The sequence below is a fragment of the Mus caroli genome, chromosome 12 (genome assembly GCF_900094665.2).
Source record: "Mus caroli chromosome 12, CAROLI_EIJ_v1.1, whole genome shotgun sequence".
NCBI classification, from domain to species: domain Eukaryota; kingdom Metazoa; phylum Chordata; class Mammalia; order Rodentia; family Muridae; genus Mus; species Mus caroli.
Window position 1 is genome coordinate 64,512,877 of NC_034581.1, and position 13,622 is coordinate 64,526,498.

General features: G+C 40.5%; 1 protein-coding gene across 2 annotated transcripts in view; it reads right to left on the reverse strand.

Moving 5' to 3' along the window:
* The window catches only part of Map4k5 (mitogen-activated protein kinase kinase kinase kinase 5), a 91,315-nt gene that overhangs the window by 45,757 nt on the left and 31,936 nt on the right, over window positions 1–13,622 (reverse strand). For both annotated transcript variants that reach the window (XM_021178701.2, XM_021178702.2), the window contains exons 3-8: window positions 7,465–7,555; window positions 6,956–7,020; window positions 3,376–3,431; window positions 1,600–1,647; window positions 1,472–1,514; window positions 362–434 (exon numbers count right to left, since the gene is read on the reverse strand). In XM_021178701.2, the coding sequence (XP_021034360.1) occupies window positions 362–434; window positions 1,472–1,514; window positions 1,600–1,647; window positions 3,376–3,431; window positions 6,956–7,020; window positions 7,465–7,555 (376 nt within the window). The remainder of the gene's footprint in view (window positions 1–361; window positions 435–1,471; window positions 1,515–1,599; window positions 1,648–3,375; window positions 3,432–6,955; window positions 7,021–7,464; window positions 7,556–13,622) is intronic.

Here is a 13,622-nt window from a genome sequence, read left to right on the forward strand (position 1 = left end):
GGAAGCAGCAAACAAGTCTCTTGGCCTTTGATGATCATTTGTATTATCAAGAATTAAGGATCAGATTGCAAGTGACGACGTGTGGACAGAGATATATACTGTGGGACACACTGTGACAACTCCAGCTTCCACGATGAGATGTTTTCTGTGCTTTGTTTGTTCGTTTGGTTGTGGGTTTTCTATTCTAGGGAGGGAGATTGCATGGGCTAAGGGCAGATCTGACGGGACGGGGAGATAATCAGTGCTGGGTGCAGTCTGTGAAACTCAGAGAGAATCAATAAAAAGTTCAGAGACAAGAATTAGCGTTCAGTGCAAAGCGTGAAGAAACAAAGCTAGAAGGACGATGGCAGTAAGGCCTCACCAGTAAGGGGTGCCGATGAAGGACTTCCTCTTTGCAATGGTAGCTGTAATTTTTGCAGCCACACCAAAATCAGCTGGCGAGGGAAAAGAACAGAACAGAGTAGAAAGTTGGTAGAGTTCTTTTTGACACAACTAGCACTTTTAAGCTTCACCCTGGCCACAGCATCACTGATGTTTTAGGTGTTACTGTCAAGAACTGTGCATGACGTTAGTACTAAGATCTGTCCTTACTTGGTTCATAACATATTCATTAAAAGAAAATTTCTTAGGAAAAATGTATTACATTAGGCTAACTAAATTAATTTAATTACAAGCACAATGAAGTTGATTTGGGGAAAAATGGCAAAACTGAGACCATGCAGAAAGCACACACCTGAGCTCCTTTAACTCTGAAACAGAACAAGGTTATTACTCTGTCACTACTTTTTACAATATTTTCCTATGTACATAAAATTTCGTATTTGTGTTTAAACACAGTAACTGTGGAGGTTTGAATATGCTTGGCCCAGGAAGTGACACTATTAGTAGGTGTGGCCTTGTTGGAGGAGGTATGTCACTGTGGGGGTGGGCTTTGAGACCCTCATCCTAGCTGTGCGGGAGCCCGTCTTCTCCTGTCTGCCTTTGGATCAAGGTGTAGAACTTTTGGCTCCTCCAGGCCCTTGTTTGCCATGTTCCTGCCTTGATGATAGCGGACTGAACCTCTGAACCTGTAAGCCAGTCCCAATTAAATGTTGTCCTTTGTAAGAGTTGCCTTGTCATGGTGTCTCTACACAGCAATGAAATCCTAACTAAGACAGTAATAAAAATTAAACACACTATTTAGTTCATTGTTGCCATTTAAAATACCTGTCTTACATATTTTCATTAAATATTCATGATTTGCTGGAAAGTATTCAATGGGTTTTTATCTTTCTACATAAATAATAGGACTATGAATATGACTTTCTTCACCTATAAGATTTTCTCAAGTTCAGTAGATTTTTCTCTTTTAGGAATAAAATAGGTATCACAGGTAATTATTATTATGATTATATATAAAAACAAATCTATTCAAACTTAAATATCATTTAATTTTCTTGGCTAAAAAAATTAAGAACTTAAAACAACATACCTAATTTTACATCACCATGGTCTGTTAATAAGATATTTGCACCCTAAAATGAAAGCACAGATGCTATTAACTAGCAACAAACAATTTCTTTCAAAACACAGCAATTTAAATATATTAAGTGAACTTACTTTGATATCTCTATGCATTTTGCCTTTAGTATGCAAGTAGGCAAGACCCTAAAGTTAAAAAAAGAATATGCATTAGAAAGGCACCATCAAATGTTTACCTGAGTTGCTGTATAAGAAGAACTAGACTTCCTGTCTGCCGTGGTCTTCTGTCTCCATTCTTGAAAACCACCGTTTTATATAGTTTGCTGAGTTCCTTGTACTGCTTTGGGTGGTCTGGCGACTGCTATTCTCTGTTACTCCGTTTTGACTAAATGCAGCCGTCTATCAGCCTGACGGGACTTTAGCATTGGAGCAGATTTGGGAGGTCACTGTTTAAACAGCGCTGCTTCATATGCAGGCAACTGGAATCTATAACCAGCTGAAGCCAGAGTTACCCGGCCTGACTCTAAATCCAAGTTGCTGATCTTTCTCTTTGGTTTAGCATCCTATCTGTTACTTAAAGAAACAATCAACTTCAGAAACTAAAATATAAAAAAACCCTAATTTGTCAATAATTCTTTGCTATGAGCCCATGATTAGGTTTGTATTTTATTAAACACAATATATTTATTTCTATTAGGTTCATGTTGTGGAAAAATACATTTCTAGTTATTTCTCCCACTTGTAAACATGGATTTAAACAAACAAATACTGAAAATGTTTGAGAAGAAACAGCTACCACGATTATGCAGACAGACATCTTTGTTGTTATTCCTGAACAGCCGTAAAGCAACAACTTCAGCAACATTTATGGCGTGTAAGTCATTTATTTATTGGAAGTAATCTACAGGTGGTCTCAGCAATCATAGGAACATGTGGGTATGTATAAATACTATGCCATTTTATGTAAAAGGTGAGTAGGTATAGACATGTACTCTTGGAGGTCCTGGAAGCAACCCCTCATGGACACGGAGGATGTTCACATGGACAGAGGGAATATACCTGCACACACAGTAGGCTGGGGACAGCATGTCTTGGAGCACAAGGAAATGCACTGTATAAACTGACTAGAATTTTTCTTGGATCTGATCAATCTAGGTTCATTTTAAAATAACAACTACATAGACATACAGAACATCAATCTCACTTCTAAACAAACTACACAGTCTAGGAAGCACGTGAAAGAAAAAACTTTAACTCCCAGTTGTCATCCCTTTAAGCAGATGAACAATACTGTTAACACTAATTTTCGCAGTGAGTTATCTTTCAGAGAACCGGGGAAAAAAATCATGTAGAGATGCTGACTCTCTAGTGAAGATACACTTAGTATATTAAAGTTCTCCCGGGCTCAGGAGTAAAGAAGCACGCGTGTGCTTTCCTACGCTGATGGAACTTAGAACAGGGCGCTCTGCTATCGATGACCTGCATTAATGCCACGCAGAACAAGATCTGGCAAGCGCCCTCCCAAATCTGCAGGAACGATCTGTTCACACCATAAAGCTTGAGGGAAAAGGTTAGACACCTCATTACAACGGACAAGTCTACAGACTCACACTAAACAATGCTGAAGTATGGCTTTCCTCAGCGTTGGTGGCAACTCAAGTCACCCAAGCACCCTGCCACACATGACCGTCTGCACTTCAGCATCAAAGCAGACATGTGACCACTGCGCTCTCAGTATCTGCCTGAATAAATCCTTGCAAGTCATTCAGGAGGAAAGCACGAGCTTTGCACAGTTGAAGCGCTGAGGCTGAACTGGGAGAGCACTGTTTTTACTCTTCAGCTTCCGGACAAACCACCATTTTACAGATACTAACTGTGAGCCTGCCTTCCTAGCTACGTAAGCCAATACTGTACCTGTAAGGTCTCTCTGCAGACGTAGGCTATTTGCGTTTCAGATAATGGCCCAGTCACTAGAAAGAAACAACAACAACAACATATTGTCATTTGAAGCCAAATTAAAAACAGTCTAGCCATAAAATTATAAAGCAGCATATGACTTCTGCATGTATCATTGGATGCCTTCTTTTCTGACTAAGAGCGGATAGCATTTGCATAATTTAAATGAAACAAACACTGAGAATTTTAAAGTCAATTCTGAAAATAAGAGCTTTATTCCCAGACAGCTCTGGACAGTGAACATGGAAAGTGCCCATTATGTGTAAAACTTAGTGCACGTGGCACACACAGGTCCCCAGAGAGCCAGGACTGTCAGCTTAGTCCTCAAACAGTCTCAGGAACTAAGCCAAGAGCATGGCTGACTCTGTTCGAGAGTTACTGGCAGAGGCACAGGGCACTGGAGGAGACCTGCTCCTGACCTCTGAGAACATGCATACGCAGTGCATGTGCAACATGCAAAACAGTCATAACACAAAACAATGTAAAGACCTTAAAGGTTAGTTAGAAGCAGCCGCTTGGAAACGTCTAGTGACATCTTTAACATGTTCTCTATGCGTACTGAGGGCGGGAACCCCATGAGTATATGCTTGCGGAGTCCAGATGACTTTCTAGAGCAAGTCTCTCAGAACAGGCAGGCCTGGGTCAGAACCTTACCAAAGATCAAAGGAACCAGATGATCTCTGGAAAGCAGATCTTCCTCTAACATGAAATAGAAAATCCTTATGCAAGTGTCCCATCGGGAGCTTCGAAACAGTGCCTTTTGTACACGAGAGGAAACTGGTGTGCTGCCTGCTGATGCTGAGACCCAGACTAGAGCTGACACGACATCTCCGCATAGAGAAAGCCCTCGTCGCTTCCTTTCATTTCTGACTGACCACACCTACTTCCTGACATAAACGTCTGGTCCTTAGTAAACTGATAAAAGAGCAACGTAAAAAGTGAAGCCGCTTTATTTTACATGCACGCGCACGTGCTCACACACATCTTTCTGAAGTATTACCTAGCCCAGCTGGCCTGGAACTTGCCCTTCTCTAGGTAGAGCAGGCTGTGGATCAAGCTCACAGAGATCCGCCCATGTACAGACTTGGTGAAACTTTAAATCACTGTGTTTTTAGTATAGTACTTAAAGTACTAATACTCTCATACTCAACTAAAAACAAATAACAGTCAGGCTTTATTTTCATTTTATTTTTAGTTTTTCAGGACAGGGTTTCTTTGTATAGTCTTGAGTGTCTTAGAACTAGCTCTGTAAACCAGGCTGGTCTCATACTCACAGAGAAACACCTGCCTCTGCCTTCTGAGTGCTGGGATTAACAGAGTGGGCTACCACCGCCCTGCTAACAATTAGGCTTTAATACTGCAAACAGAAATTTCATAAAAATGTCTTAGTAACAATCTTTTAAGCATAAAAGGGGAAGTGGTAAAATTCGCCAGCTGTATTCATCGAATTTTCAACAGCTCTCATTTGTAAAAGTACAGATAGATTAAAAATTATATCTAAATAAAAATTTTCATAAAAATCATAATTCTTTATAAAATCTTAGAAAATAATTTAAACTCAGTGATATAAATGTTATTATTTAACTAATATTTCTTTAAAATATTAGTGGAGAAAAGAAAATATTCATTTCATTCTGGTAGTTTCTCTCTCTCTCTCTATGTATATATACATATTCATATATATATATATATATATTAGTTTTTTTCTTTTTTAAAAATAGGTTTGGACTGAAGAGATGGTTCAGTGGTTAAGAGCACTGACTGCTCTTCCAGAGGTCCTGAATTCAAATCCCAGAAACCACATGGTGGCTCACAACCATCTGTAATGGGATTTGATGCCCTCTTCTGATGTGTCTGAAGACAACTACAGTGTACTCACATACATAAAATTAATTAATTAATTAATTTTTTAAAAGGTAGGGTTACTATTTACTGAGAAGTTTTTATCTTTTGAGACAGGGTCCTATACAGCCCAGGTTGGCCCTGAATCATCCTCTACATAATCAAGGATGATACTGAATTCCTGATCCTTCTGCCTCTGCCTCCTAAGTGCTGGGATTACAGGTGTGTACCACCACATGGGCTCTCATTAAAACACCTAAGAGACAGTCTACACCACAGTATTTCCTGTACTTATAATATATATGTGGCAAACTTAAAAAAAAATAGAGCCTTTTTTGTTATTTGTTATGGTTGTTTGTTGTGACAAAATTAGGCAACTTTAAAGTTTATAATTGAATGATACAATAATATGTATTTATCATAATTCAGAATTTTACTTCTGAGCTCCACTTTTCCTCCGTAGAGGCAGTGACATGATTTTGGCATATAATCCTCTCATTTTGCTATGCATTTACATTCATGCAAATTTATAATAATAAAAACTCAAGAGCCTAAGCATGGTCAACTGTTATCGATGTTTAAGGAGAATGTCATATGCAGTTGAGTGCAGTTCGGTTTCCCTCATCACTGGGCACCTGACAATCTAAAGCCTGAGGTCGTTGTAAGTTACGACACTGGAACAGCACTTTTGTCTTTACAGCTATTTCAGAAACCACATTAACAGACATTGATGACTTTCAATGTAAAGATTTTACCATAGAAATGTTTTCAAGTACTCTGCATAATTCTGGATGAATTATACATATCTGCAACAGGTCTTTTTAAATAAAGAAAAATATTTCATAAATATTGTTTATTTATTTATGTTTTTGCAAATTTTAGCAATTCAAGAAGGTGCCAGCCACACGAAGACAGACTGTGGCGGCCCTACAGACACGATTTCTAAACCAGGTTATGAGGAAAAGCCAAGCTCAACTGAGGAAACTGTCTAAACTACAAGAATACTAAATATTCTTTCTTTTCATATATATATATATATATATATATATATATATATATATCCCCCAAGACAGGGTTTCTCTGTATAACCCTGGCTGTCCTGGAACTCACTCTGTAGACCAGACTGGCCTTGAACTCGAAATCCGCCTGTCTCTGCCTCCCAAGTGCTGGGATTAAAGGCGTGCACCACCACCGCCCGGCCTCAAACTCATATTTTAATAAAATTTGTTGGAGTATGAACTCCCTCCTGGGAGCTCTCTCCGGGTGACTCCTTTTTGTGACAGCCGTATCATGAAGCTTCGTTCCCTCAGCACATGCCTTTCTGCTTTCTTAGGAACTACATCTAAGTAGCACTGATGTAATTTTTAGGCAGAGTTTCAGTTTTCAGTACTGACTGGCCTTAAGCTCTGGATGTTCCTGACTGTGTCTCAGAAGCTCGGGGTAGCAAGGACACACATCATGCCCAGGTAAAAGTAAAATTTATGTCTTACAGGTATTTATGGATCTCTTAAAAAACACTGAGTAAGCAAGAGCGACAGTAAGAATTCCTAGTTTTTAAACCAGTCTCTGGGGACAAGAAAGAATAATGTTAGAGACTGAGACTACACAACTCACTTCCCTTGTTAGCTCAAAATGTCAAACAACAATCATGAAAGGCCAAAGTAGGCTTTATGATGTAGAGTCGCAGTAAGAGTACCGTGATAGATATCTTGAAGTGATCCGCCACCGCAGTACTCCATGCAAATCCACAGCTTCTCCCTACTAATATGAGAGAGGAAGAGAATTAAATGAGTGTGTACTTCCAGCCACTGAAATGCATACTCTATAGGCCCACGGCTCTCACTCTCACAGTGCACTGGGCTTCGGGGTGCTCCGCAGAGAGCAACAGGAAACTGGCAGAGCAATCGTTCCTAGGCACACATCAGTTCAGATTTCTCTCAGTTTGAGAGGGTTAGGATGTGATCTGTTCTCCATTATCATCACTCACAATGCTCCAGTAAGGCTCCCAGACAAGGCACGATCACATACACAGAGGCGGTAATATTTATAGAGCAGGGAAGATGGCAAGAAAACCCTACCAGAGTTAGAATTTTGAACAATGTTTTAAAAATGCACACATACGACGACATTTACACAAGAGGAAGGGAGAATGGTAGAAAAGAGAATATGAAAAACAGGTCAAACGATGACGCTCTTATATTTTACCTGAGATAGCTCCCAAAGTAGGCTACGATGTTGCAATGCTTACATTCTTTAACCATAAATATCTCTTGCTGAATCAAAGAAAAATCATCACCTGAAAAACAAAATAAGTTGGTCATCATGCTACTCCAAATATGAAGAAATATGAGAAGACTTGTAGTGAGAATTTTGGTTTCTCTGAAAAACACAGAAATATTATGGGACTATGTTTTACTTTAAGCCCAGGTGTGTGCTTTGGGGCTGCTTCTGATTGTCCGCAGCAGCTGACTATGATTTGCCCCATGCTCTAGCAGGGGCGTGATTTTGCCAGCTGCAGATTGTGTGGCGTTTGGAATCCTGGGGACCTGTCAGAGGGTATCTAAATGCTAGGGCTCAGAGGGTAGTGGCCGAGGTGGCTGTTGGTTGGTTTTGGTTTGTTAAGTAGTCATGTGCAAAGAAATGAGAAGAAATTAGATATCATGGCAGTAAAGATCAAACTTGCCCCACGGAACCTGACACCCCTAATCAGCAGGAGGTAGTCTACCTCTTTCACCCCCATCCTTTTCTCTCTCCTACCTAGTGTTAGGGGGATGAAAGAGAGGAAAAGGGGTGGAGAAGGGTGGGAGAAAGAAGAACCCCAAAGTGGCCGAAGACCAGCTACAAACACTGTGTTTTGCAGCTGTTGGAGTGACTACTACAGCGTCATCTGTTGTGCCTATTTGATCTATGGTATAGTTTAACTCTTAAGTTTTTTATAATATTTACATGATATATATTCATAGCCTCATGCATGCTAGGATAGTGTTCCACCACTGAGCTATAGTCCATCTCTTTGTGAGTAGCCTACACATTAATGAAAGTGGGGTAGTGAAGGCACCCACATCTTTTACTTGACCAGGGAGAGGGGTAGTGAGAATTTGTGGGCAAGCCTGTAGAGTGAGCTCAGAGGTCCATCACTTCCCACTTTAGTTTTGAATAGGGTCTCTCAATGATCCTGAAGCTTGCTGACTAAGCAAGATCATCTTGTGAGTTCCAGGGTTACTCTTATCTCTGTCTCCCAGGGCTGGGTTACAGGCACACCACCAGCAGCAGCTTTTTTATGTGGATGCTAGGGGTTTAAACTCAGGCACCTACTCTTGAATGACAATTTACCCACCGAGCCACCTTCCCAGCCCCAGTTTCACCCACTACCACTCTATCTGAACCTCAATGTCCCTTTACGCACAACGGTATTTGTTTTATAAAATTAGGTTCAACACTCAATATACACTATTTACAATCATAATTCCTAGTTGGACTGTCCCATTTGCATGCACACAACACAGTTAAATCTAGATTTCATGTACTAACATGTGATGTTTATTTTTCTAGGTCTGGCTTATTTTGCTTCAGTATTTGCATTTTTTTAAAAAATTGCATTTCAGTGTGTGTATGTGTATGTATGTATGTGTGTGTGTGTGTTTACACTTATACACATGCGAAGATGAGAAGACAATTCTGTGGGGTCAGTTCTCTCCTTCCACCATGTGGGCTCCTGGGACTGAGCTCTGGCCATCAGGCTGATGGCAAGTGTACTCAACCATCTCCTGGCCCTGGTTCAATGTTTACTGTCTAGATCCCTCACCTAGTTGGTCAGTCTTATTCTAGTTTAGTCTTCCCCGATTTCTTTCTCAGCATGCTCACTGCTGGTGCATAGGAAAGGCACTGGGCTGTATGTTGGGTTTTGCAGGATGCAGGCTACTTTCTAGTCCAGTAGAAGTGACTTTTAAGTTATGCTCTCAAGTTGAGTTTCATCGTATCCAGGCCATATTAAGGATAAAACTAATTAGCCAAGAACCACAGAACTCCTTGGCTCTGGTTTTATCAGCCTTCTCATTGCCACCTGAATACCTTGCAAGTGCTTTGACTTTAAATGTGCGCTGTGGTTCCAAGCTCTCCTAAAGCCAGCTTCTCACCCTATTTTATTTATTTATTACTCACTTTAAAGGACTCCACTAGCCATCTACTAGTTGCTCCCAGCTCTTCTCTTCAGCACGAGCTACTGTCTGTGCCAAGTCATCTGGCTGCTGAAGGAACCTGTGTGGACCACAGGCCTGGCACGAGACCACTGTGGTCTCTTGAAAAGTTGAACTATGAAAAATGAGTGTTTTCAGTTATTAGCAGTCTCAGTAAAGATGGGATCTAGAATCAAAAGCTGTGCATTACCAGCTTTCTCAGCTCATACACCCTGAGCACCATGCAGCTGAACAGTTCCCTCTACTCCCTAGATAAGCCTTCGGTGTGTGCTCCCTGGATAAGCCTTCCGTGTGTTCTCTCTCATTCTGATAAGGGCAGCTGCTGGCAGCACCAAAGTGGAACAGAGAAAGCTGGGAGTCGCTGAAGCCACTTGATTGTCACCTGGCCTCTTTAAGTCTTGGGGTTGGGGAATTTAGCCTGAAACCCCAGGAAAAGAGTGTTCATGTCAGCCAAGAGGGGATCAGTGAGGGATGGAAGCTCTACATACTATGTGACAGACACTGGGACCAGACTTAACTTGAATAACTAAATGACTAAAAGCTACAACTGGGCTGAGTCACTTTTAATAACTTAGTATATTTCAATATTTTCATTAGATAATTATTACTGAAATCAAGTCTTTCCACTTATTATTTCATCAAATGTCAACTGGTTTATGCTTTTAAGGTCTAGTGTGTATACATCTACATTGTTGATTCCCGGTTAATATTATTACCTGATGCTTCTGAATTACACAGAAAGCTACTAAACTGTGTCCATCCTCTAGAGGAGCCAATAGTGGAACTATCACTTTTTAATAATAAAAACGTTTCATGTTTTAGTCTATATTATTGTATCAACATTCATGTAAATTTTGTCAATACAGAAAAACAGTAAGAATGAAATAAAAATACTCACAAATTTATCAACTAGATACACACATTGATCGTTAGCATTTTGATGTTTGCTCCCATTTCTTTAAGTATGTGATTATGTGGTTCCTCCTACCATATCTGTGAATGGGACCCATATTCCATAGCTTAACAGACTACTTTCAGCCAATTATGAAAGTAAGTACTGTTCGCATAATTAAAGATCACTTTAAAAATTCCCAAATTGGAAATGAACAAGGTAAAGTATGTTCACAGATGACGTGACCTTAAGACTCTACTAAAAATCTGCCAGAACTAGGGACATCACCGGCAGCACAGTAAGCTAGTGTTTCTATTCAGGAGCAAGGGACCACCAGGAAACAATTCCATTTACAGTAGCACCCAAAAAATAAATACCTGGGAATAACGTGCGTGAAAGATGTACACACTGAGAACAGAAAACATTACAGGACGAAGACTCAAACAGAAGGGATCGGTCCACACTCAACACCACTTACTGAATGTAATCCCCATAAAAATCCCAACAGAATTTTTTCAGAAAAACCAAACTCCTGAGATTTCAAGGGATCCTCAACAGCCAAAACAATCTTTAAAAAGAATAAAACTGGAAGACTCAGTGTTCCCAATTCCATAATGTACTGAACACTACAAAAATCAAAACAGTTCACTACGGTCATAAAGACAGACACACAGACAGAAGGAACAGAACCCAGAAATAAGCCCTCATGTATGTGGCCAACGATCACTTCCTTAAACATCAGTGCTGGGAAAGCCGCATGCACACATGTAAAAGAATGAGCCTTAAAACAGACCCAAGTGCGCAGACACGAACGAAAGACTGAAATGATCACAACTCACAACCCCAAGAAGTCCCAGTAAGTTAGGACGATGGAGTTTGGGACTTGCTAGGTATGATAACAAAGCACAGAGAACCAAAGTGAAAGAAGACAAGAATACATCAAACGTTAAGAATTCTTGTTCCTCAAAGGGCCCTGTCAACAGACTAAGCAGCCTGTAGAATGGATAAATGTATGTGAAAATGATATATTCAGTAAGGGGTCAACAGCCATAATAGATAAAAACCTCCTCAAACTCAACAATTACAAATAAAGTAACCTCGTCAACTAACAGACAGCAGACAACACACCACAGCAATCACAGGGAAATCCAACAGCATTAATCAGAGAAATACAACTGACACCTGCAGAGAGGTTCACCTAAGTCCACGAGGATGCGCTGTTATGATTTTTAAAGTAACAGTAGGGATGTAGAGAAGACAAAACCCTTGTGTGTTGCTGCTGGGATCATAAAATGATGCTCTACTACAGTATGGTAGCTTCTTAAAATTTAAAAATAAAAACAGAACTACTACATGATCCAGTTAGCTATCTAGCATCTACTCCTAAGCATGCATCTAAAACGTGCATCTGAAGTCTGAAAAGACACACATGAAAGCCCTCAGCCATGCTGCTCACAGGAGCCAAGGGGGGACACAACCATCACAGTGACAAAGTGGGAAATGCAGTTAAGGTTTCTATATACAGTGGAAACCGGCAGCCTGAAAGGTCCAGGGCTGGGCAGACAGCTCAGTTTGGTAAGTACCTTCTGAGTTCAGTCGCCAGTATCTAGGTAAAAGGCCGAGCCTGAGGTGCAGGCCTATGATCCCACTACCAGGGAGGTGGACACGTCCTGGGGCTGTCCCTGGGGCTACCCCTGGGGCTGGCTGGCCGACCAAGTTAGTAACAAAGAGCCCGGGGTTTCAGTGAGACCCCTGTCTCAGAAAACAAGGTAAGTGGATCCTAAAGGACAACAGCTGAGGTTGACCTCTGGCTTACACACATGCACAATGCATACACACACACACATACACACACACACACACACGCATACACACACATACACTCACACACACACATACGCATACACACACACACACACGCTTACACACACACACGCTTACACACACATACACACTCACACACACTCACACACACGCACACATACATACACACACACATACACACACATGCATACACACACTCACACACGCACACACACGCACGCACGCATACACACACACACACAAACACACACACACTCACACACTATTTAATAATGAACTGCTTTCAGAAATCCAATTAAACGCAATGATAAACACTGCATTTGCTAAGTTTCAGAAAACCAGCAGTGACCCAGTGCTGGGGATCAGGCAGATATGGTTGGTTAAAGTGGTAGTCAACAAACAGGACGTTTTCTCCATTGAGCAAAATGAGTGAGGAATGTTTACTGATAAAATACGTTTAAAGTTTCTTTCTTTTCTTTTTCTTTTTTTCTTTTCTTTCTCTTTCTTTCTTTCTTTCTTTCTTTCTTTCTTTCTTTCTTTTTTAAACTACTGTACTGGGGTTTGAAACTAGGACCTTTTAGATTCTAGGTAAATGCTCTTTTATTGAGCTACACCTCCAGTCCCTCCCTGCCTTAAAAACTATTGTAACAAGGGTATGCCTAAGTTGACCACACTGTAGTAATTTGAATATGCTTGACCCATGAGAAATAGCACTATTAAGAGGTGTGGCCTTATTGGAAGAGGTGTAGCCTTGCTAGAGGAAGTGTGTCACTGGGAAGGCAGGGCTTTGAGGATGGAGATATATATATATATATGTGTGTGTGTGTGTGTGTGTATCCACACATACATACATCTATATCTACCTATATATGTATATACATGCATACATGCTGCATGAATGCTCAAGTCTGGCATGTGTGATCCAGACCCTCCTTCTGGCTGCCTTCAGATTAAGATGCAGATCTCTCGGCTCCTCCAGTACCATGTCTACCTGGATGCTGCCATGCTTCTTGCCATGATAATAGACTGACCCTCTGAACCTGTAAGCCAGCCCTAATTAGATGCTTGCCTTTATGAGAGTTGCCTTGGTTATAGTGTCTCTTCACAGCAAGGAAACCCTAACTAAGACACCCCAAGCTTGAACCCCCTGTAACCTGCACATTGTAAACTTGCAATCCTTGACTTTAGCTTCCTTCGCTTAGAAAATCACTTAACTTTTAAAGTTACTAATCTATAATCTGGCATTGAACATCAATTTAGAATCTGGCATTGAAAGTCATGATTTTTATTATAAAGAAACAAAAAATTATTTGTGTTCAAAGCTAAACTGGGAAACAGACGTACTTTTAGAATATAATAATACATAGGATTACCTATGCTTTAAGTGGCACAAAAAATTCTATTTCACCTTTTTTCATGTTTTATTACTTTTTGTGTGTGGGACACATGCA